Below are 21,694 nucleotides of genomic sequence, written 5' to 3'. Positions count from 1 at the left end.
TAAATCAATATCAAGCATGATATTTTGTTCCAATATCACGCGTGATATTGCGAGTGCATGAGAGCGGAAAAATATCAATTGATTGCTGATTTTGCCAACACTGTGCCGCATGATGGGTTTAACACGTTTCAGGTCGATTTTAAGCAAACCCCACACGCATCAATATATTGACGCGAAGGGGAATTATTGACAATAATATTGATGATGTGAATTCAGAAATATTGTCAATCACGATATATTGACGTCAATATAGAATGTATTGACAATACGATTATTGTCAATAAAAGTAATCGTGTGGGGTCCACTTTAGCCTCATTTCCAATACACACCGGAACTTGCTCCAGTAATATCTTCGAAACCAGTTGATGGATTTCCAAAATATTCAACAGCATTCTATGAGATCATGATACGTTTCAGGTGGTGGTTGTTTCGTCTTATGCGGTTCATTCGTTTCCGGCCATATCTCCCGAACCAGTTAAACGATTCCTCAACTATGCAATAGAGTTATATTAAATCATGATACCTTGCATTTGACGGTTGTCGTGTCCGATTCAGTTCAGTGGTTGCCAGTGTTGGAACAATCATCAATCAAATTAAATTTTTCCACTCTTATACGCTCTCAATATCACGCGTGATATTGGAACAAAATATTATGCTTGATATTGATTGGAGCGGAGAGTTGACTAGACACAAAAATGATTCCATTGCACATCGTTTTCTTAGAAAGAGAAGGTAGAATGATGCTATCTCTTTTCACTGTTCACACGACGTGACTGCTGCCAGCCGTTATGGAAGTTTCGGTTGCATTCGGGTGTAAAGCAAAAAACATTTAACTCAATCTCACCACAGTTTGTTGAGATTTGCAGCTGGTGAGTTTTGTTTGCTTGATATTCCGAGCTGCGATATCACAGCTTGCAAAATCAACCGCAGCTGGATGCTTGTTGATATTTGTCTACGAAAATCAAGCGTGATCTTGGGCATTGGTGAGATTTGATTTTTTGATAATTTACCAACACTGGTGGTTGCTGAGAAACACGACTTAGCTTTCAAAAACCGTGATTTTCAGATCTTGTTCCGGTCATATCTACCGAACCGGATAACCGATTCTAAAAACATTCAATACCGTTGTATGCGACTATTTTACTTTTCATTTGGCTGTTGTTACGTCTAATTCGGATGCTGAATAATTGATCTAGGATTTTTTGCCTCCGAATGCGAACCTTTATAACCTCTCGGTTGACCCTATATTAAACTAAAAACAATATTGTTGATATACATGATTACGTGCTTCAACTATTTGTTTGTATTACTTCTGCGTGAAGTTAACGATTTCCATAGATGAAGATGCTAATTTCAAATAACAGACTAAAGTTGTAATTTTTATACGATAGATGAGGAGATGAAAGTATAAAGTTGATAGTTCCCGTTAGAGTACGGCAGTGTGAAAATTGTGTATAGAAGAGTAGAAAGCGAGCAAAGACAACTTTTAGGAAGGTACATATCGGGTTGATCATCTCTCTTTACCAAACTCCCCTGTTGGAGAGGGATGGTGAGAGGTATACCCCATCCTCCACCCAACATTCAGTTCAATCAAACGTATTGTTCGTCGAGTAACGAACTGTTCAATCTCGGAGCTCTTAATTTTAGATGACATGTTTGTTTACGTCTCATCCTTTATGTCAAAGATGGATTCCGTCACGTGTAAAATTAGTTATTTCTAAGTGTGTATCCTAGAATACATCACATGAGCTGCTCAATATTCAATAATAGCTTGCTTGAAACTGAATACCTAATCTGAAATCTAATAATGGAGCTAGAAACAATTGATAAGACGTCAAATAAAGCATTTTATTAAATCGATTGAGAACAGTCGAATTAAAGCGCCAATGTATTCAAACAAACAGCAAACAGCGGAACGAAGGTGCATCCTATCGATCTCAATGAGCTTTTTTCAGCACATAATTCGACATCCTCACCAGCATCGACATTCAGCATTGTACACTGTTATACAGCATTTATTCAATATGTATGCTTATTTGTGACTTTGAATTGGTTGTTGGGTAAAGCCGTTTGTCCCCGGTTCATGAGTTGATGGGTCCAGGTGTGGGAGCTGCCTCCCTGGCGTCGGTATCATTGGTGCTCAGTACGGAAAGCAAGATCAACGCAAAATAAACCAAGGACAAAAAAAAACGTAATAAGGTATATAATTATTCTACTAAAACGCTCATCAATCAAACTTAGAAAATTTTTGAAATATTTTGATGGATTGACTATCGCTAAAATTAAAAATATGAACATATTCATGATGACCGCATTTTCGTAACGGGAAACCATTTGCTAAACATTGTTTGAATATAAGCATAACGCGTTGCTTACGAAATGTTTTTAAGTGTAATTCGTAACATTTTATTTTTTTTTCTCCAAATTAAAATTAAATTTAAATTCTTAAATGAATATCACATCAGAACGTACATTTAGTAGGCATAATTTTAAACTTCTTTAATCACTTGGTTGTTGACGCCGGAATAGACTGGCCGAAACTCAGGGCCTGGGGTGCAGTAATCATCAATACGGAAACACACAACAAACTTCACATTACAAAATAGTCCAGATTTATTTTACAATATTTACAATTGCTTTATTACTACACCCATTCCCGATCTGTGGGCAAGGGGTGCCAACTATAGTTGCTATATTCATAGTCTGGTGGATAGAATTTCGATCTATCATAAAGCGGAACCAATTCAATATATTTTAGACCAACAATTGGGCACCATACTATGAACTTTTATAAACAAAACGTTGATTATGCTTTCCTCGCCAATCGAACGTAAATTACCGGCATCATCGGATAGGGGAAACATTCGCCAACCCAAAGATGGTGTTAGTTTGCGTAGCCTTGTAGCGAGCCTTGAGTCACGAGTAAAGGGTTTCCGAAGTATACGGCCGGTTTGATCTGCTTGTGAGAAGCGTGCACGGCGAATGAGAACGACTCAAATTTGAGTTTAGTTCACTCATAATCGCCAAAAGTGCAGGAACTCAGCGATGAGTAAAATTTGTCTCATGGTTTCCTGTGGAAAACCTAAAAAATCTGCCGGAAAATGAGGAAATTGACGAAAATTTTATTCAGTCTCGGAGTAGTACCAATAGACTGAGTGAATCCAATCTTTTTTTCTCAAATTCGGGAATTTTTCCCTGGAAAATCCTGGAAAAACATGAGGCAAATTAACTCATCGCTGAGTTCCTGCACTTTTGGCGATTATGAGTGAACTAAACTCAAATTTGAGTTGTTCTCATTCGCCGTGTGGAAATGTCCCAGACGATGAAACTATTGTTTCTCATCGTATGGACGTCGATCTGCTGTGTGCTGCATATAGCCGAGTTGGAGAGTAAGAACGAGAATCTTTTCTGTACTATGGGTGACCATGGGGGTCAAAATATTATTAATCAAATGCAGTTCACGTTCGGCGTGAACATGGTCATAAAGCTTATTTCCGATAGCGGGCTCAAAATGTTAATCAAAGTCTGCTCCTCATGGTGTCCCGTAACATTGGAATGTTTCACATAACAATTATTAAATAAGAATTGTTTTACTATAACCACAGACAAACAGACATAACACTCGCAAGTTCTTCGTCGAACAAGCATTTAACGGTCAATTCAAAAGTATCGTAGTTGGTAGTAACGCCACCTGTGGCGCGCATAGTCAATTCCCTTGCGTTTGACGTTTACAAACTACCGCCATCTGTTCAGCGGACTACCTACCACAGTGTACTCAACAGATGGCGGTAATGTTTTAGCGACGATGTTTTACATTGAGAAACATTCAATGTGTTATGTCTGTTTGTCTGTGCTATAACTGCTCAACCTTCTTAGCCATTAAAAAAAAAAATATAATGCATTTCAACGCTGATGCTGGATATTATTGGATTTAATTTTAACATCCACTGTAACTATATCAGTTGATTTCTGAGTTATGTTTTATCTCCGCGATTTTTTTTTTTCAGTAGCTAATTTACTTTTTTTTCTGCTTTAGATAGTGTCCCTGTAAATAAACATAAAAATAACAATAAAATTCACTGTTACTGTAACCGTTAGATTGATGCAAAATTCGAAATTTTTGCTCCACAGTGCTCAATCGGTTCCAAATCGAGTCCTGACTAACCTTCTAAAATTTAAACTCTTTTGGTAAGAAACTGACTTGGCACAAACCATTTGATGTTTATATAGAAATTACTATGGAAAGTCAAACTTTGTGTTCATTTTCTTCTTGCCATTTTTCCAGATATTGCCACTGTTAAAAAGTTCTAAAGCTATTATTATGGGAAATTTTCTCAGCTACAAATTTACAGAAAAATGTTTTTTAGCCAGACTCAAATTAAATAGTTATTAATTGTTTAAGAGATTGATAATCTTATGGCATGATCAAGCAACTGTTTTGTGGACAACACTGTATTCTGCAGTGTGGCATAGTAAGTAGCCATGATTTTTGTGCTCTATTCAACGCGGCAAAAACACCATTGTTGCCTACTGAGCAGTTAATTGACCATAATCATACTCAGTGACTCGAATCATTAATAACTTGCGTTCCTAATTAAAAAGTGATATTGAACAAAGTTGTAACTGAGAAAATTTCGTACAAGTACAGCTATCATTTTTAAACGCAGAATGAAATGATGAATTTTGAGATAGATATGAACAAAAAATTTGGTTTTCCATAGTAATTGCCATATCATATAAACTTAACGTTTGTGCCAAGTCAGTTTCTTAATAAATTAGTTCAATTTTTGGGAGGCTAATCAGGACCCAATTTGGAATCGATTGAGCACTGTGGAACAAAAATTTCAAATTTATAGAAGAAAAGGGAATTTGTCAGGACACCCTGTACAGTAGAAAAGTATCGATTTTCCCCGAAATTGGGATCCACTGAAAAATAAATTGTTATTTTTTTCAGTACATACTGTAATTGAATATATTGAACGGATTATAATAATGAAAAATCTAACTGAGCAATTTATTGTTATTTCGTTGTTTTACCACTGTTATTTTCTTTTCGAGCCATTAGTAGGTTTTAGTGTACCATTTTCAGATTCCATCCTCGTACCGTAAAAAAAAAAACCTGTAGGATGCGTGAAGTTTTCACATTGATCATATTCTTTGCACTACTAACTGGTTCTATTGTTTCTTTTCTTCATCGTTATCTGTTCTCATATCTTCATCTGTTGGTCTGTTCGTGTTTCATCAACTCGCATACCTTCAACGTTCACACAAACGAATTGAATTGAATTCTCACTGAAAATTCACCCGTGCAGCAGTGCAGACGAAGCTCCGAAACACACGATCGAATGTTGTTGCGCATGAAACGGTCGCAATCGGTTTCGCAACAGTTGGGCGGATCGGGACCATCACATGGGAACGATCCGTCGGTTCTTTCTGATGCTCTTTTTTCTCAGCAGCAGCACCACCACCATCATCATCATCATTCGTCCTCGGCCACGTCGGCCCATCACCATGCCGGTCCCGGTCAGCATCTGAGCGGTGCCCAATCGGCAGCCCTATTGAACAATAGTACCCATCTTACTAGTCCCAATGCGTCCAACGCATCCACGCCCACGACAGTGCATCCGTACGCTCCGCTGCAGAGTCCCACGCTGTCGATGTCCACCACTTCAAAGTGAGTTTCCACGCTTGATTTTGACCTTTTTGGATGGTATCTAACTATAGGTTATCTTTTGAATTAGCAACCGGTACGCGGACCTGGGTGACATCTTCTCGGAGGTGGGTGACATCAGTGCCTCGGCGCCAGCTTCGGCCAATCTGACCAAGCTGACGCAACGACAGATTCCTACGCCAACGACCGCCGGAGGAAGTAGCATAGCGATACCAAGGCCACCGTCTCGGCGGTCGGAAGCTGCAGGTAGGTCTTTCCCCAAATGAGGTTAAATCGGTGGCTTACCAAGGTTAACGAATGTGTTTTGGTGTTTAGTTCGAGGTCGGATAAGCCCCGCTTCGCAGATAGCCCGAGCTGATAGCGTAGGTAGTTTGGAGTTCCGAAGTCCAAGCGTAGGAATAGGATCGTCACGGGGACCTTCGCCGCTGACGATTGGCATGTCGGATACGATACCGGTGGCCGTTGCCTTCCATGAAATTATTCATGCTTACTTCAGGTAGGATGCTGGTTTTGACTTTTGCGGTACAATGATTTAATGGTGTTTTCTGCTTAGGGGTGCGGACGAGACCCGCTGTCAGGTGAAAATGTCCGGCGATATGATGTTGTCCTTCCCGGCGGGAATAGTTAACGTTCTAGCGAATAATCCAAACCCGGCCAAGATGGGTTTCCGTATCAAAAACCTTCAGAATCTCGACAACATGCTGCCCAACAAGCAGCTGATTACGATTGACAAGCTTCAATCGACGGCCATTAGTACAACGTTGGAGTTCAACATGCCAGTATTAACGTCGATCCTGCGGAGACAGTCGGAACAGAACCCCACGGCACCGTACTTCAACGTCGATGTGCTGAAGTACCAGGTCAAGGCCAAACCGGGAGCCGCTTCGTGTCCATTCCACCTGGTGTCCTACTGGAAGTGCGAACAGAGGCATACGGACATCAAAATCGACTACAAGTACAACAGCCACGCAATGGCATCGGCGTCACCGTTGCTCAACGTCTCGCTAACGGTGCCGGTGGATGGCGGTGTCAAAAACGTGCAATCGAAACCACATTCGGCTTGGTAAGTTTGCTGCATTGGGATTGCTGGGGCGCGTGTTTACTCAAAAGGAATCTCCTTTCCAGGCAAGGCGAATCGAATCGGTTGGTGTGGAACTTTACCGACATATCGCAACATTCGGACGTCGATACGCTGCGGGCGCGGTTGGAAGTCGGATCGGGACCATCGAATCCGGCCATCATATCCGCGCAGTTCAACTGCGAGGGCACGACGCTGTCCGGGATTGAGTTCGAGCTGGTCGGAACGGGCTACCGCCTGTCGCTAGTCAAGCGGCGGTTCGTGTCTGGTAAGTCGTTTTTGTTGGACAGGATGTTGATTCTTGACAGATGGAATTTATTAGTTTAGGATCGACCAAAATTGTACTTACAAAAGAACATTTATGAAAATGATCTGTTCCGCAGGGTATCATTTTCGGTTATAAAAAATATCATTTTCGTTTACTTTGAGGGATTGTTCTGCCGGTGGACGCATAACTGTCTGCATAGGAAATTCCATAGTATTTGGGTCATTTATGTGTCCACTTGCAGTATAGTCCTCCCTGTACACCCAAGTATCGAATCTAGAAGTGACTGGAAACGTTCCTAACCCATATCATGCGAAAAATTAAGATCAATAACAGCATTTGAACTAGCCGCAGGCTAAAAATCTCTATAAAGTATTTAAAAAAAAGCTCTTGAATCATGCGACACATTAAAACACAAGAGAATTCGTCAACAATATCAATAGGAGTCACAATGAGTGCCAGAACCACATTCGTTACGTCTGAACATGTTCCAGGTGTCCCCGGGGAAGAGTTCAGAACCTGGCTTAAGCCGTGAAATTTCAAAAATAAGGTCATTAACGGTCATATTGAGTGTTTACTGGCAGTAGGGTGCCCAAACAAAACTTTTTTTTTCTTCGAAAGGTTTACTTGATCATCCCTAGAATGATAGACAAGGCTATTAGAAACAATAGCTACATGCATGAAACTCTTTAAATAAATCTTTAGGGGTTAGTATTTTTTCAGAACAATTTCCTTAAGTGTGATGTGTTTTGATTCTCGAAAAATTTGCGTTTAAAGCCAATGTTTACGTTTGGTTGTTCCGTCTATTTCAATAGTTGGTCTAGATATAAAGTAGCCCAATAACATGGGCTTGTAGTATGAGACCCCAAAGTAACTTCTGTGACCCAAATCGGAGGGTTTTATGTAGGGGAAATGGATGTAATGTCGGCCTACATGACCCTAATTCGAGCATACATAAATTCAGCAATCGACTAAATTTTCAATTGCGACCAAAAATATCCATTAATACCGTCCCAATGACGCGTTCATCTAAATAAAATTGATGAATAGCAGATTTTTAGCGATAGGCCTAATCTTAGATCCATAGGCCAACATTAGAGCCATTTCCCCTATGTAGCTATTGTTTCCAATTGCCTAATCTATCATTCTAGGGGGGGTGAGCAAGTTAACTTTAAAAATAATTTTTTTTGGGGCACCCTAGTGTCCAGGATTACACTCGCCAGATAAGTCTCGTTTGAAATTTTGGCAACTCAGCGTGCTCTGGAGAGGAATGACGAATATTGTGAATCCGACTGGAAATCATAAGTAGCTAATCTGGGTTCTGTAGACCATGATTTGAGCTTGTAGAATGCTTTAAAACCTTGATAAAACTTGCAATGTTGCTTGGGCTAATCTCTATTAATGTCGCTATTGACGTCAGAAGTCGTTACCCCGACTTTAGCGCACCCTACAAGTAACAGAATAAATCAAAAGTGATTAAAGTTCAGGTTTTTATTTAACTACCATCAGTTCAAGCTGGTTCAGCATTAGGTCCTAAGTAAAATTGACATATTCTCTTCGTTGACTTTCTCTTTGCATCCTCACGACCAGGTTAAGACATTGGCAGCTATTATCTAGCATTTTATACGACAAACACACTAAGAAACGGTCCAGTACCTAATTTATCAATGAAAGATAAAGTCGATGAAGAGAATCGATCATTGTTACTTAGGACCTAAAGCATTGTTCAGCTTGAATTCTCGTAATTGAATCCTTTTTCAATATTTTTTACCTGAACCATTCAGAAAACTAGAACGCCATACCTATTCTCGTAATTCCCCTGTAAAGCAGGTTATAACTCCACCTATATATCTATATGGACGACTCTTGGGGTGACTTCCAGTCGCGAGAATCTGGAAGCTGCATCACAACCACACAAAGAACATGTGCCATTTTTCTTATCTCCCCCTAACACCACAATTTACAGGTAAATACATCTGCGAAGGAGACGGCATCCGCGGCGTAAAAACACCGACACCCCCGAACGCCGGCATTCTCTCGCCGAGTCCATACAGTAACAAGTCCGCTGGTTCGGGCGGATCCGGATAACAAAAGCTCTACTTTTTCGACTAGAAACGGTCCGTTGACCGGCTGTGCGATGATGGATGTGATCGAAAGTGCGAATATATGACAGGGCTATTGGCACGCACCCTGTAGCTATTACCTAACACACTATAAGATCAAGCTGTGCATCACACAGAGACGAGACGATTAGCGAAGAGTATCGAATCGAGGAATGCCGTTGTTTACCAATTGATAGTGTTGTTTTATTTTAGTTTACGTTCATACACTTGACGTAACCGAACGAAATGTTGCCTTTTCAAACAGTTTATAGGACAGGAATCTAGTACATGTTTATATTAGGGTAGATTCTATAGCTAGCTGGGAAGCCATCGTTGGACTGTATCGAATTTTGCTTCTGTAAATACTCAAATTCTATACACGCAAGCAAACAGCCGCAAACAGAGGCTGCACGTTTCCTCTATACTACTTTCCATTTTTCAACTAACCAACATTTCCAAGCTTACATATTCAAACCATTCAAATAAATCTTAAAATTATGCATGCGATAACATGAACAGACTGCAGGGCCACTGCACTGACTAGAAGAGATCATTATTGTTACAGTTGCTGTAGGTTAGGGAACCGAATAGTGGAACATATATCACTCAAAAAGCTTTACCGTTGCTAGCCGGAAGTTAATCTTAATTAGCAGGAAAACCCGAACAAGTTATAGTATTACACTCCGATTCTGTGGACACCGTCAGGTCCATAGATCCTAGCCTGGCAGTTCAGTTCAATTTGAAGCAATTTTGATGTACAGCTTTCTTCATATAAATAGAAAATGAAAAATATATAGAAAAAAATAAAGAAAGCAGCACGAAGATGATGCCGAACTGATGATAGCATGGTAAAATTTATAGGAAAAAAAAACGCGATAAATACGACGGCAGAGTAGATATACAATGTAGGACGTAGGTGTACTTTGACTAACTACAGCAGCCGGTAGAAATATATGTCAGACATATATTACGCAAAAACTAATGGACAAAAAAAAAATCTCATGAAATACTAATACAGGTTCATTTTTACCAGCGCTAATAACGGCCATGAATTGACTCACTTTTTCGTGAGAATCACACGAGGTGAGTCAACTCATAACCTTTGTCAGCTCTGGCAAAACTATGAATTTAGGCAAAACTACGAAGAGAAAACTCGGAAGAAAACTTAATCCTAGGCGATAAATTTTAGCTAAAAGGATCTAATAGAAGAGAAATATGGATGAACAAAAAAAAATACAATTAGATGTAACTCTGAGACTAATGAAAATAAAACGAAAAAATATACGCGAGGTTGTGTGTAGTATTATTTTGAAAGAAACTCCCTACCGTGCTTTGACCCGTGTGTTTCAATGTCCAACAATTAATAATTGTCAGCTGAACAGTCAAATGAGTTAAAATTTTGGGAGAATGATCAGGACTTAATTTGGAATCGATTGAGTGGAGTGAAGCAAAATAGACATTTTAAACCACCCATAGTATCTAGTAGTTTTTACAAATAATAGTCATAGGGTAAGACGGGGTAAAATAACCAACAGCGTATTCTTATACTATTCAAAAACTAATTGATATAAACAGTTTCGTTGATGATAGTTCGTTGATGATACTTCTGAATGAAAATCCATGAAATTTGTTTTGAAAAACACGTAAATAAGCGCTGTTTGTCATATTATATCATGGCGCGCATTATTCAACCTTACCCTATAACATTTTCATTATACTGTAATATTTTTGATCGAAAAAATAGTGCGCAACTTTGTCAGCCTAAAATTTGTGAAGGGACCTTTTTTTTTAAATAATCCATTTATTTGTCAAGGCTCAAATGCGTTAGCTTTGCGGAGCCGAATATTTTTTTAACATTATTGTGTGTGAATATCATTTTCTTACAACTAATGTTAGTAGAACGGGGGCCGATTACTCGCGGTTTACTCGAAATTAGGGATTACATTTATTGATCATTTGGAGGGAGGACAAGGAAAAGCATTTTGAACTAATTTAAAACTTAAACGTAAAGGATGACTAAAACACAAAACATTAAACACATACATCAACAGCTTTAAGAAAGTCGTAAATAAGCTTCATAAAGACGATATCACGGCAAGCCAAGACGTCTCTAATTGACTTAAAGGGTTGTTTTCCTCGGACCCTAAGGGAATCACACAGAACGGATCTCGCCTCATGATGCAAGGAGCAGGACCAAACAACATGCTCGATGTCGTGATAACCGTTTCCACAGGTGCACAAGTTGCTGTCGGCGAGCGTAATACGGATTCATGATTGGACATGAGCCTGGACATTACACGAATAAAATCACGACTCATATCCAACCCTTTGAACCAGGGTTTGATCGACACCTGTGGGACAATAGAATATAGCCATCTTCCCAGATCACCATCATTCCACCTTTGTTGCCAGTTGGCGAGGACTTGCTGACGAGAAATCGTGAAAAATTCGTGGTAGGCGATTTGTCGCTCGTAAATATCGCCTTCCATAGCGCCCACCTTGGCCAGCGAGTCCGCTTTCTCATTGCCCGGGATAGAGCCATAGGCGTAGCCAGATAGGGGCAGGGGGGGGGGGCGACTGCCCCCCCCCTAAACTCGGCAACACAAAGGCTTTCGAGGAAATGGCGTTCGGTGAAATGGCATTCGGCCAAATTTTCCATTGTAATTTTTTTTTCGCCCCTCCCTAGCTCGAAACCTGGCTACGCCCTTGGATAGAGCTATGAGAAGGGACCCATACCAAGGTGATGACATGCGAGCTGTTTGATAAAGCACTCAATGACGATCTATTTCCTGGAGGAAATACGCCGAGTGCTTTATCGGCCTCATTGAACGCATAGCCTCCAGGGAGCTTAGCCTATCCGTAAAAATGAAATAATGGTCAGGTGGAAGTGAGGCAATACGCTCTAACGTGTACGATATAGCTGCTAGTTCAGCAACGTATACCGAACACGGCTTTTGAAGCTTGTATGAAGCGCTATGAAGATCGTGGAATACTCCAAAACCAGTGGAAGCATTTATCACCGACCCATCTGTGAAAAATCTCTTCTTGGTTGAGACGTGGCAAAATTTGTTCGCAAAAATAGTTGGGACAATCAGGGAACGGTGAGGCTCTGGAATTCCTTGAATCTCCTGCCTCATTGTGAGATCGAATCTCACGGAAGAACAACTGAAATGATGGGAGACAGTGCGATTGGGGTTGAACGAGGAGGGATGTCCAGAGTCATGTACTCGTTGTACAAGCTCATGAATCGTGTTTGAGGATTCCGCTCTAGCAGCTTCTCAAAATTTTCGATCACCAGCGGGTTCATGACTTCACAGCGGATGAGGAACCGGAACGATACATCCGCAAAACGATTTGTTAAGGGGAGGACGCCCGCAAGAACTTCAAGACTCATGGTATGCGTCGATTGCATACAACCTAGCGCGATTCGAATGCAACGATATTGAATCCTTTGGAGATTCAATATGAGCGTCCCCGCCGCCGATTGAAAGCAAAAGCTACCGTACTCCAAAATCGAGAGAGTGGTGGTCTTGTAGAGTCTTATCAGATCTTCCGGATGGGCTCCCCATGAAGTGCCGGTAATGGAACGAAGGAAATTGATTCGCTGTTGGCTCAGTTGCCTCAGATACGCTATGTTTTTTCCCCAAGTGCAGTTGGAATCGAACCAGACACCTAAATACTTAAACGACATGCTGTGAGTGATTGTTCTACCCATAAGTTGAAGCTGTAACTGTGCAGGATGATGCTTCCTAGAAAAAACAACCATCTCTGTTTTCTCCGGCGAGAATTCGATACCCAGATTCATTGCCCAAGTAGACAAATTATCCAAGGTATCTTGCAATGGACCTTGCAGGTCCGGTGCTGTTGGTCCAACCACGGAAACCACGCCGTCCTCTGCAAGCTGCCTTAGCGTGCAATTTTCGGCCAGACAATCATCAATGTCTTTGACATAGAAATTGTACAGGAGAGGACTTAAACATGAGCCTTGTGGAAGACCCATGTAGCTGATTCGTGCAATTTCCGAGTTGACATGAGAGAAGCTCATTCGTTTCTCGGACAACAAATTAGACAGGAAATTGTTGATAATCGGAGAAAGCCCACTCGCATGGAGTTTGTCCGAAAGGATGTCGATGCAAACATAATCAAACGCCCCTTTAATGTCCAAGAAAACTGAACCCATCTGCTATTTTTCAGCTTAGGCTAATTGGATTTCAGTTGAAAGCAACGCAAGGCAGTCGTTCGTCCCTTTGCCCCTACGGAATCCACATTGCGTATCTGAGAGTAAGCCATTCGCCTCGACCCACTTGTCCAGACGAAGAAGAATCATTTTTTCTAACAGCTTCCGAATACACGACAGCATCGCGATGGGACGGTACGAATTATGATCCGACGCGGGTTTACCGGGCTTCTGGATGGCGATAACTCTCACTTGTCTCCAATCATCCGGAACAACGTTGAGCTCAAGGAATTGATTGAACAAGTTCAACAATCGCCTCTTTGTGACTTCTGGGAGGTTCTTGAGCAGGTTGAACTTGATTCGATCAATTCCCGGAGCCGAGTTATTGCATGAAAGAAGAGCAATTGAGAATTCTACCATCGAAAACGGGGAGTCCATGTCATCGTTTTCCAGCGGCGGATCGCGAGTGTTGCATCGAACCGGACCCGAATCGGGACAAACCTTACGCGCGAAGTCGAAAATCCACTTGTTAGAGTACTCCTTGTCCTCGTTGACCGACGATGCCGCGTTACGCATTCTCCTGCCGACATTCCAGAGTGTTTGCATGGAAGTCTCTCGCGATAGCCGTGAAGGGACTGACAAAATCGGGAAAGCACTGTAGTTACAATGAGTCTTTATGTGTCGTCAAATTCATCGTTACATAAGAACAGCGGAAGAATGAAAGAGACGACAAATTTGCATTGCCGGACCTGTTATCCATGACATTGATATACTGCCTCTATTCCCATAACAGTCTTACGTCCTATGGAATTCCTATTAACATAGGACTGTTATGCAAATAGCGACATTATAGGTGTCCTTTGCTGTTGCAAAGACCCCAAATTCATAATGATCCCATAGGGAGCATGCATTAAGTTTGGGGAAAATCAACTCCTCTGCTCCCTTTCGTTACGTTTTTCCTGCTATACCTAATGCATTGCTTGCCACACATTTATAAACCCCTAGATCGTGACGTACTTAATGGATGCTCCCATACAGTAATTCAATATAATTTCAAAGAGCAACAGGAAAATTAATCCCTCAACTCAAAACGTGTTTCAGGTCAGTAAACCAATTGCTCGTATTCACCAAAAAGCCAATATGCCCGTTGCAGTGCGTTTCTTGAAGGTTATGGTCGTCAATAATTAATCTCGTCAAGACATATATTTTCAAAACAGTTACAATCATCCCATTCTGTATTGCGCCATCCTAACATGTATGCACCGCCCCTAACATCTATGAACCGCCCCTAGTTATACGCCAGTTAGTTTTAGCACATAAATCGAAATAGGGACGGGGCAGGATCGCCAGTACACCTCACAAATCTTATATTTTTGAATACTACTCATACGTACATGTCAACAATGACCCTAGGATGCAACGTTCCAAAAATGATTTAGAAATATTCAATAACTACAATGAAATTTATGCAAAGGTGCCGACCGAAAAAATCCTCTCTTTGTAATAAGAATTTGCAATAAAATCAATAACCCGTTTTTTGTTACGGATGTTACAACTTTCAATTAATGTTTTAACCCTCCCCGGGGTGTCTGAGACTGGTGTTGGAAAGTTACTTTGGCTTTTGAAACTCTTACCATTTTAGTTTCTCCCTGATGTTTTGATGATATGATGATGATGATATCGAACTACCACTCACTGTAGCAAGACAACTGTCGGTAGACTGGGCTATCCTCGCTGTTCGACTCGACAAGTTTAATAACCTCTAATTGTACCCAACCTGCCATTGTATGACGGGCCAAAAAAGGTTTGGGTGAATCCGTGGGCAACATCGCCCACGTGCATCCACGGGATGAATGAGATCTCCTTCCAACAACAGAGGACCTTACAACCGTTCAAAAAACAGGACATCCAGCAGGAGGATGCCCCAATGAGTGGGGAGAAGAGCCCGCCCTCTATTCATGAAATGTCAATGAGTTGGCATTTCCACTCTCTCCATCCATTTCGCTTCAATCGAGTGCCCTAGTGAACCCTCCCGTACCCAGCATTTGATGTTTCATATAATGGTGGAAAGTTAAGAGAAAATCAAAGGAACGATCTCAGCCGATATATCCATGACATCCAAGGGCCTGACACGCAGCCTTCTTTTCGTAGCTAGCATAAAAACGTGATCACATATCAATCCAAGCGGGCCCAGAGCGTGGGATATATATATAGGATTATTAGTAAGGGGCAACGCTCGACTTATGAACGACACATATGAATTTCATAAGCACGACTTATGAAAGGTTTTCGTCTAACATGAGGTAGCTCTTCTACGCCATTAGCCATTTCATTTTTCCATCTGTTTACAGACGAGTGGTCCAGACACAGGACTCTGCTCAGTTTAATAAAAAAATACCGACAATTCATACCGATGTCTTGTAGCTAAAATTCATAAGTGCCTCAGTGTAATGCAATGATTGTCACAAAATCACAACACCCCTAACCCCATAGAGCGTGACATATATATGCATCACCCCTAAACACCAGAAGAAGTGTCATTCAAACCAAATATGCCTATACATTCCAAGGAGGGAAGGGTGAGAGCGAAATCGAAATATGAGGCCGATGAAATTAAAATCACTCGAGTCTAATACCCTGGACAGACTATGGCTTATATCATGTAATATAAGCTGTCTTACAATGAGCACTCATACATCTAGTTTTCACTGGAAATCCTATGTATGAGTGCTCATTGCAAGACAGCCTATATTACATGATATAAGCCATAGTCTGTCCAGGGTATAAAGGAAGAAAAATGTCGCAATATCGATATTCGAAAAATTGTTCTGTCAGCTCTGCGGTCGTAAAATTAATCATCCATTGGGTATTTTACTTTCTTTTGAACATGATCTGTTCATTTATATTTTTTGGAGAACAAATCATGATAAGAGCGGATAAGCCAACTCTTTCTTATTAGATATTGTACCATAAGATAAGTACCATAATTTCGCGCAACTAATTTCCTTATTTCGTTTTAAAAAATCCTAAAGTAATTTCTAATCTTGATATTTTATATTGAGCTTAATAATAGATAGGTATTATTGACTACACTAGTCTAAGTGTATCGATAAATGAGGGCGTCAGAAGAAAAGAGGTCCAAGTGACAAACAGAAATGCACACTTGAATAAGATAATCACCCATATTCTTGTTTTCGTTCGAACCGTATTTTCCATACAAAAAAACTTTTTTTTTGTTTGGAAAATACGGTTCGAACGAAAACAAGAATATGGGTGAATATGAGCTGTACACACTTTTTAACACCCCAATTCCCTCTTATAAAGTTTGGAGTTTTACTCAAATTATCAAAAACCTTATTTTTTTAACTTTTCCGAGAACTTTTCTAGGTTTATTCCTTGTACCACGTTCCTTCTAAGACCCCCTCAAATCATGTTTCAAATACAAATATAGAAAATTTCACAATACCATTCAAAACATCGGCAAAATGAGGGGAGTTTGGCGTTGCGGGAAATTATGGCACTTCAATGTAGCTAGATATTTTCCCTAACTCGATCATTTCAAGGTTCATTAAATTATGCAAGCATCATTCTTTACCTATCTTGATGTGTTTTGATTATTTTTGTCATGCATTTTCCTCTCTATAAGCTGGTTTAACATTATGTACCGATATATATACATAAAGTTAAAGCATTCAAATTGATCTTAATTATTCATAATTAAGCTCATTTGTGCTCTACTAAAAAGATGTTAAGGTTAAATTGTTTATTAACAAAACTCCATCTGACTTAATTATTGAAATGTTGCTTAATAGGAGGGAATTTCTGCACCTCCCATAGCAGTTTGGTGGGATATGCGCAGAACAATATCCTTTTAAATAAATTGATCATTTTAAATAAATTGATCCTTTTAATTAAATTGACCTTTTAAATAAATTGATGATCCAACTCTATTTTGTATTCCTATCCCTCGAGCGCGTGCGCGTGCGCGAAGTTGTTTTCACAAAAGAAAACGTCAAACCGGGCAGTGTTTTTGCGCAGATTTTCGTTTCCACCTGTCAACCGTTTCTTTGCGATTCTCACGACACCACTCAGGTCGCACATCGCGGTGTTTTCATTTCTGATTTTTGTCCTTCGCGAAGTGGAAAAAAAGGGTTGCACTCGGTTGTGCTTTTCTCGAGTTTGTTCCTTCGGACATTGAATTCTATTGTTCTTCACTGGCAAATAGAAAATAGAAAATGGCTCTCCGTTTGTTCCGCCTCAGCCAGGATGTGGTCGGTCCGATGATCAAGCGTGTAAGTAATGCCAGACGATTTCCGTGGGAGACCTCGAAAAAGTTACATAATTATTTTCCCCACCTTCAAATGATCCTCATCGGGTTCCTTTTTTTTTTTCGTTCTGTAGAGCTGCGGATCCGTATCGGCGTTCGAGCTACAGCACAAGAACCCAACGCAACGTAAGGTCGAGAAGATCCCCAAGGCTGAGTATGGAGGTCGTCACACGGTTACGATGCTGCCCGGCGGTGGTATCGGTCCGGAACTGATGAGCTACGTCAGGGAGGTGTTCCGGTTTGCCGGTGTGCCGGTAGACTTCGAAGTCGTGGACATTGACCCGGCGAGTGAAGGTAATGACGACCTGGAGTATGCCATTACCACGATCAAGCGGAATGGTGTTGCCATCAAGGGAAACATTGAAACCAAATCGGAATCCACCGGTATCATGTCCCGTAATGTGGCCATCCGCAATGAGTTGGATCTGTTCGTGAATGTGCTGCACTGCAAGTCGTTCAATTCCATTCCGGCACACCACAATAATGTCGATGTGGTCATTATACGACAGAATACGGAAGGCGAGTACGCTATGCTGGAGCACGAGAGCGTCAAAGGGGTGGTGGAGAGCATGAAGGTGATCACGGTGGAGCATGCTGCTCGTGTGGCACGGTACGCATTTGAATATGCGCGGGTCAACAACCGGAAGAAGGTGACCACTATCCACAAGGCCAACATCATGAAGCTGGCTGATGGACTGTTCCTGAGCGTGGCCCGCGATGTGGCCAAGGAATATCCAGACATTCAACATAATGACATGATCATCGACAACTGCTGTATGCAGCTGGTGTCCAATCCGCATCAGTTTGATGTGATGAACACGACCAACCTGTACGGCAGTATTACTTCGAACGTTCTGTGCGGTTTGGTTGGTGGTGCCGGTCTCTTCTCGGGAAGGAACTACGGTGATCATGTGAGTACCTATAGTTTTTTTTTAGTATAAATGTCGTGCCTCAGGGCTCATAGCGTTGACGGGACAAGCATGAAGAATAACCTTACTGCTATTGCAATTAGAAGGGAACGTTCAAAGCATTTCGTCACTGGACGTAGTTCGCAAGTTCTGACGATAACATGATTTGTTGTTTTTACGAATTGTGCTTATATTTTCTTTTGCCCTGGAAATTTCCTTTAGTCTTCGAATGTAAGGGCTTAAGAGCTCTGGAATTTCATCTAGAATTCGTCTTTAGATCCAATGAAAATCTTCTGGACGTGTCCTTGAAGAACTCTGGGTTTACACTACAAGTCCTTTGCACTTTAACATTGATCGTGGCATAGAAATTCCGTTGCAGCAGCTACTCAAAGTTTCTTTGGACTGATCCTTAAACCCTCTTGACTTGCTTAAAATGGCTATGTAGAAGCCTGACATGGTTTCTACTGAGGATTGAGGACGACAGATCGAGTGAGACCTGATTAAACTTTAATTGATTTAGCATAAAAGGATCTTCATCTTTGGTTAATTTTAGTTAATTTTTAGTCAGATCACCTACACCTACCTTTCTTCCAAATTCAGAATTCTGGCCAGGCGGTGGAACATCCGCCGGACTTTCAAGGTCAACCCCCGGCTTGCAGCGAAAATCTTGAAGATTTCTAAGAGAAGTCCAAAGAAATTCCGGAGGAATTCCAGAAAAACATTTTAGGAAATTTTAGAAGGAATTCATAGGAAAATCGGGAAGTTTTGAAGACCTTCATGAACAGATTTGAAAAGTTAGAAGAATATTCCTTGAATTCTTGTCGTTTTTTTTATTAATTATGATCATTTACTAAACTGCCTTTTGAAGATCAACCAGACTTCATTTTTCTGCTGGAATCTTCAAAAATCATTCAGAACGTCCTTCGAAGTTCCCTGAACTTTCGTCCTTGCTTAATACCAAACATTTTCTTAAATATGTAACCGAATTTTCACTAGAAAATCGTGGAATTCACCTCCCAGTTCCTTGTTTGAACTTCTACTGGAAACATTCCTAGAAATTCTCTGAACTTTTCCCTGTGGTTTGCCTTATAAGCTTTTTGAACATATTATAGTTTGTCTTGAACATCTGCTTAAAGCTTCCTGAAATCCTTTTACTATCTTGCTGTACCTTTCCACAAATGTCTGTTTCAGCTTAAGTATATTAAGATCCACAGACTTTTCCTAGCTTCTTCTCGATGATTTCAAAATGTTGCCTGAAACGATCGTTCTTTGAACTTTTCCTCGAAGTTCGTCCCGAATTTCTACACGAAGTTTCCCTTGAAATGTTCTTTGGCGTTTCCCGAGTTCCTAACATTTTATCAAGCGTCTTTTAGAAAACGCCTTTGAAACTGCCTTGCGAAGCTCTTCTTGAAGCTCCTCACAATTCAATCTTTCAGTCCTACCAAGCTCACAATCGCAGCTCAGATTCAAGCGAAATAACTGCGTCATCCAATGTGAAGAGCTATGACACTCGAGCAGCTTCTCCACTCAATTCACTCGGTTCGTCAGTTCAATGCAGAGCAGTAAGAACAAATTGCGAAATGCCGCCTTGGATTCATCACAGAACGAACACAGCTCACTATCTCTGGATTAGCCGGATTCCTTACCTTTCAGTCAGTCTAAGTACAAGGCCCGATTATCTTTTATTGTGCAAAGATGTCATCTCCATGTCTCCATGTCTGTCACCAGCCACGGCTCCACAGGTTAATTCCACCTGGTTGATCCATCTTGTCCCGTTTGCGGCTTTTCCTCTAGTTTCAGTCAGGTCGTTTTCAAAAACTATTTCCCCCGGATTTTCGAATTTAGAATCTAGATTTTAATGACTCCCAGCGTAGTTTGGAATCACCTCGGGAATGTCTGGAATCTTTGTCGTGAACTTGAATCTTTTTCGGTTACGTCTGGAACCTCCACCGACACTTGAAGCGAGTCGATATCCATCTGAAGAGCGCAACAATCGACCATGGAGTTTATCAGGCGGAAGAATTTTAGGTCATCAGCGAACATGTACCTCGGTGAGGGTTTATCTTCGAGTTGTTATTCACATCGTCGTGATTGTGCGCTGCTAAAATTGTCGATTTTTTATCACACGGGCTATCGTTATTCGTTTTTTTCCGTTCGGTATACCTGTAATAATGTACTGGTTGTTTGTGGAAAGTGCAGTTCGTTGCGATAATCATCTAATTAGAGCATATTTTGTGTTGTGAAAACAGTGAAAAAGTTATCCAATCAGACATATCGTCTAGCATTGGGCGATCTTGAGAATCCAATTCCTCTTTGCGTATTAGAGCATCTCCACCGCTGTTTCTAAATCAATTTTGGAAACTGAGTCAGCATGACTTTCGTCTGTGACCAATGCGCTAAACCAGTTAAAGGCGATGAAGAATCCGTCTCCTGCATGGCTTTTTTGCGACAGGATGATTCACCTATAGTGCGGGTGCAGTTTCGAACGCCTTTGGATACGGTTGTGTTTTAAGTTTGTTCTCTGTTTTGTGCGTGCGTTCGCTCTCATAGTTTTCGGCTGCAATTGCCGGATTATCGCTGGCGCTCTTCCTCCCGGACGTTTATACGTGTGTGATTGGTAGTTTTCTCGCTTTCCGGGAAGTTTTAGAATAGAGAAAGAAAACGTGATTCAACATGTTTGCAAGCATCAGAAGAGATGTCGCGATCTGCGTTGTTTGATTTTCTCCCGGACCAGAAATTAGTGGCATCGCGAGTGATAATTTTTAATTCCCCCGGGGAAGTGGCCTGAAACACATGAGAATTCAAAAATATGATCATTGGCATTCTTATTGACCGTCGCAAAAATCGCGTTTCCCAATTCTACAGAAGCTAGTTCGATTTCCTGGTAAACAGCTAAGAAGGGAATGCTAAATATTTGTATATTCTCATTGAAAAATAGACCACACCGACCAGGAAACCATTCCCGGGAAGTTCCCTCTGTGTAGAATTATCAATAAATTTAGGGACATTGCTAATGGAAGTCTCTGGACTTATTTTTTGGAATGTTTAGAAAAAACTTCCAGAGAAGTCAGAAAAGACTTCCAGGTAAAGTTAGAAGAAACCTTCGGAGGAATCTGAGGCAATCATCTAGGAAAAATCGGAAGAAATTTTCGAGGGAAGTCCGAAG

The 21,694-nt window shown here is 40.9% G+C and overlaps 2 protein-coding genes across 4 annotated transcripts in view; both read left to right on the top strand.

Annotated features, from left to right (window-relative positions):
* The window catches only part of LOC135710126 (F-BAR domain only protein 2), a 103,627-nt gene extending 93,227 nt beyond the window's left edge, over nt 1-10,400 (top strand). The window contains exons 13-18 of the mRNA XM_065232614.1: nt 5,454-5,674; nt 5,742-5,917; nt 5,987-6,167; nt 6,225-6,734; nt 6,797-7,017; nt 8,981-10,400. Coding sequence (XP_065088686.1) covers nt 5,454-5,674; nt 5,742-5,917; nt 5,987-6,167; nt 6,225-6,734; nt 6,797-7,017; nt 8,981-9,102 — 1,431 coding nt within the window. The 3' untranslated portion in view covers nt 9,103-10,400. The remainder of the gene's footprint in view (nt 1-5,453; nt 5,675-5,741; nt 5,918-5,986; nt 6,168-6,224; nt 6,735-6,796; nt 7,018-8,980) is intronic.
* A 6,973-nt stretch (nt 10,401-17,373) lies between these two features.
* Nucleotides 17,374-21,694, top strand: part of Idh3g (Isocitrate dehydrogenase (NAD(+)) 3 non-catalytic subunit gamma) — a 35,978-nt gene continuing 31,657 nt past the window's right edge. For all 3 annotated transcript variants that reach the window (XM_065232654.1, XM_065232653.1, XM_065232652.1), the window contains exons 1-2: nt 17,374-17,585; nt 17,695-18,531. In XM_065232654.1, the coding sequence (XP_065088726.1) occupies nt 17,529-17,585; nt 17,695-18,531 (894 nt within the window). In that variant the 5' untranslated portion in view covers nt 17,374-17,528. The remainder of the gene's footprint in view (nt 17,586-17,694; nt 18,532-21,694) is intronic.

The sequence above is a fragment of the Ochlerotatus camptorhynchus genome, unplaced genomic scaffold, assembly GCF_037179485.1.
Source record: "Ochlerotatus camptorhynchus isolate MF236.1 unplaced genomic scaffold, CSIRO-AGI_Acam_v1.1 ptg000370l, whole genome shotgun sequence".
Lineage (NCBI taxonomy): Eukaryota > Metazoa > Arthropoda > Insecta > Diptera > Culicidae > Ochlerotatus > Ochlerotatus camptorhynchus.
This window is presented reverse-complemented; position numbering and strand designations above follow the sequence as displayed.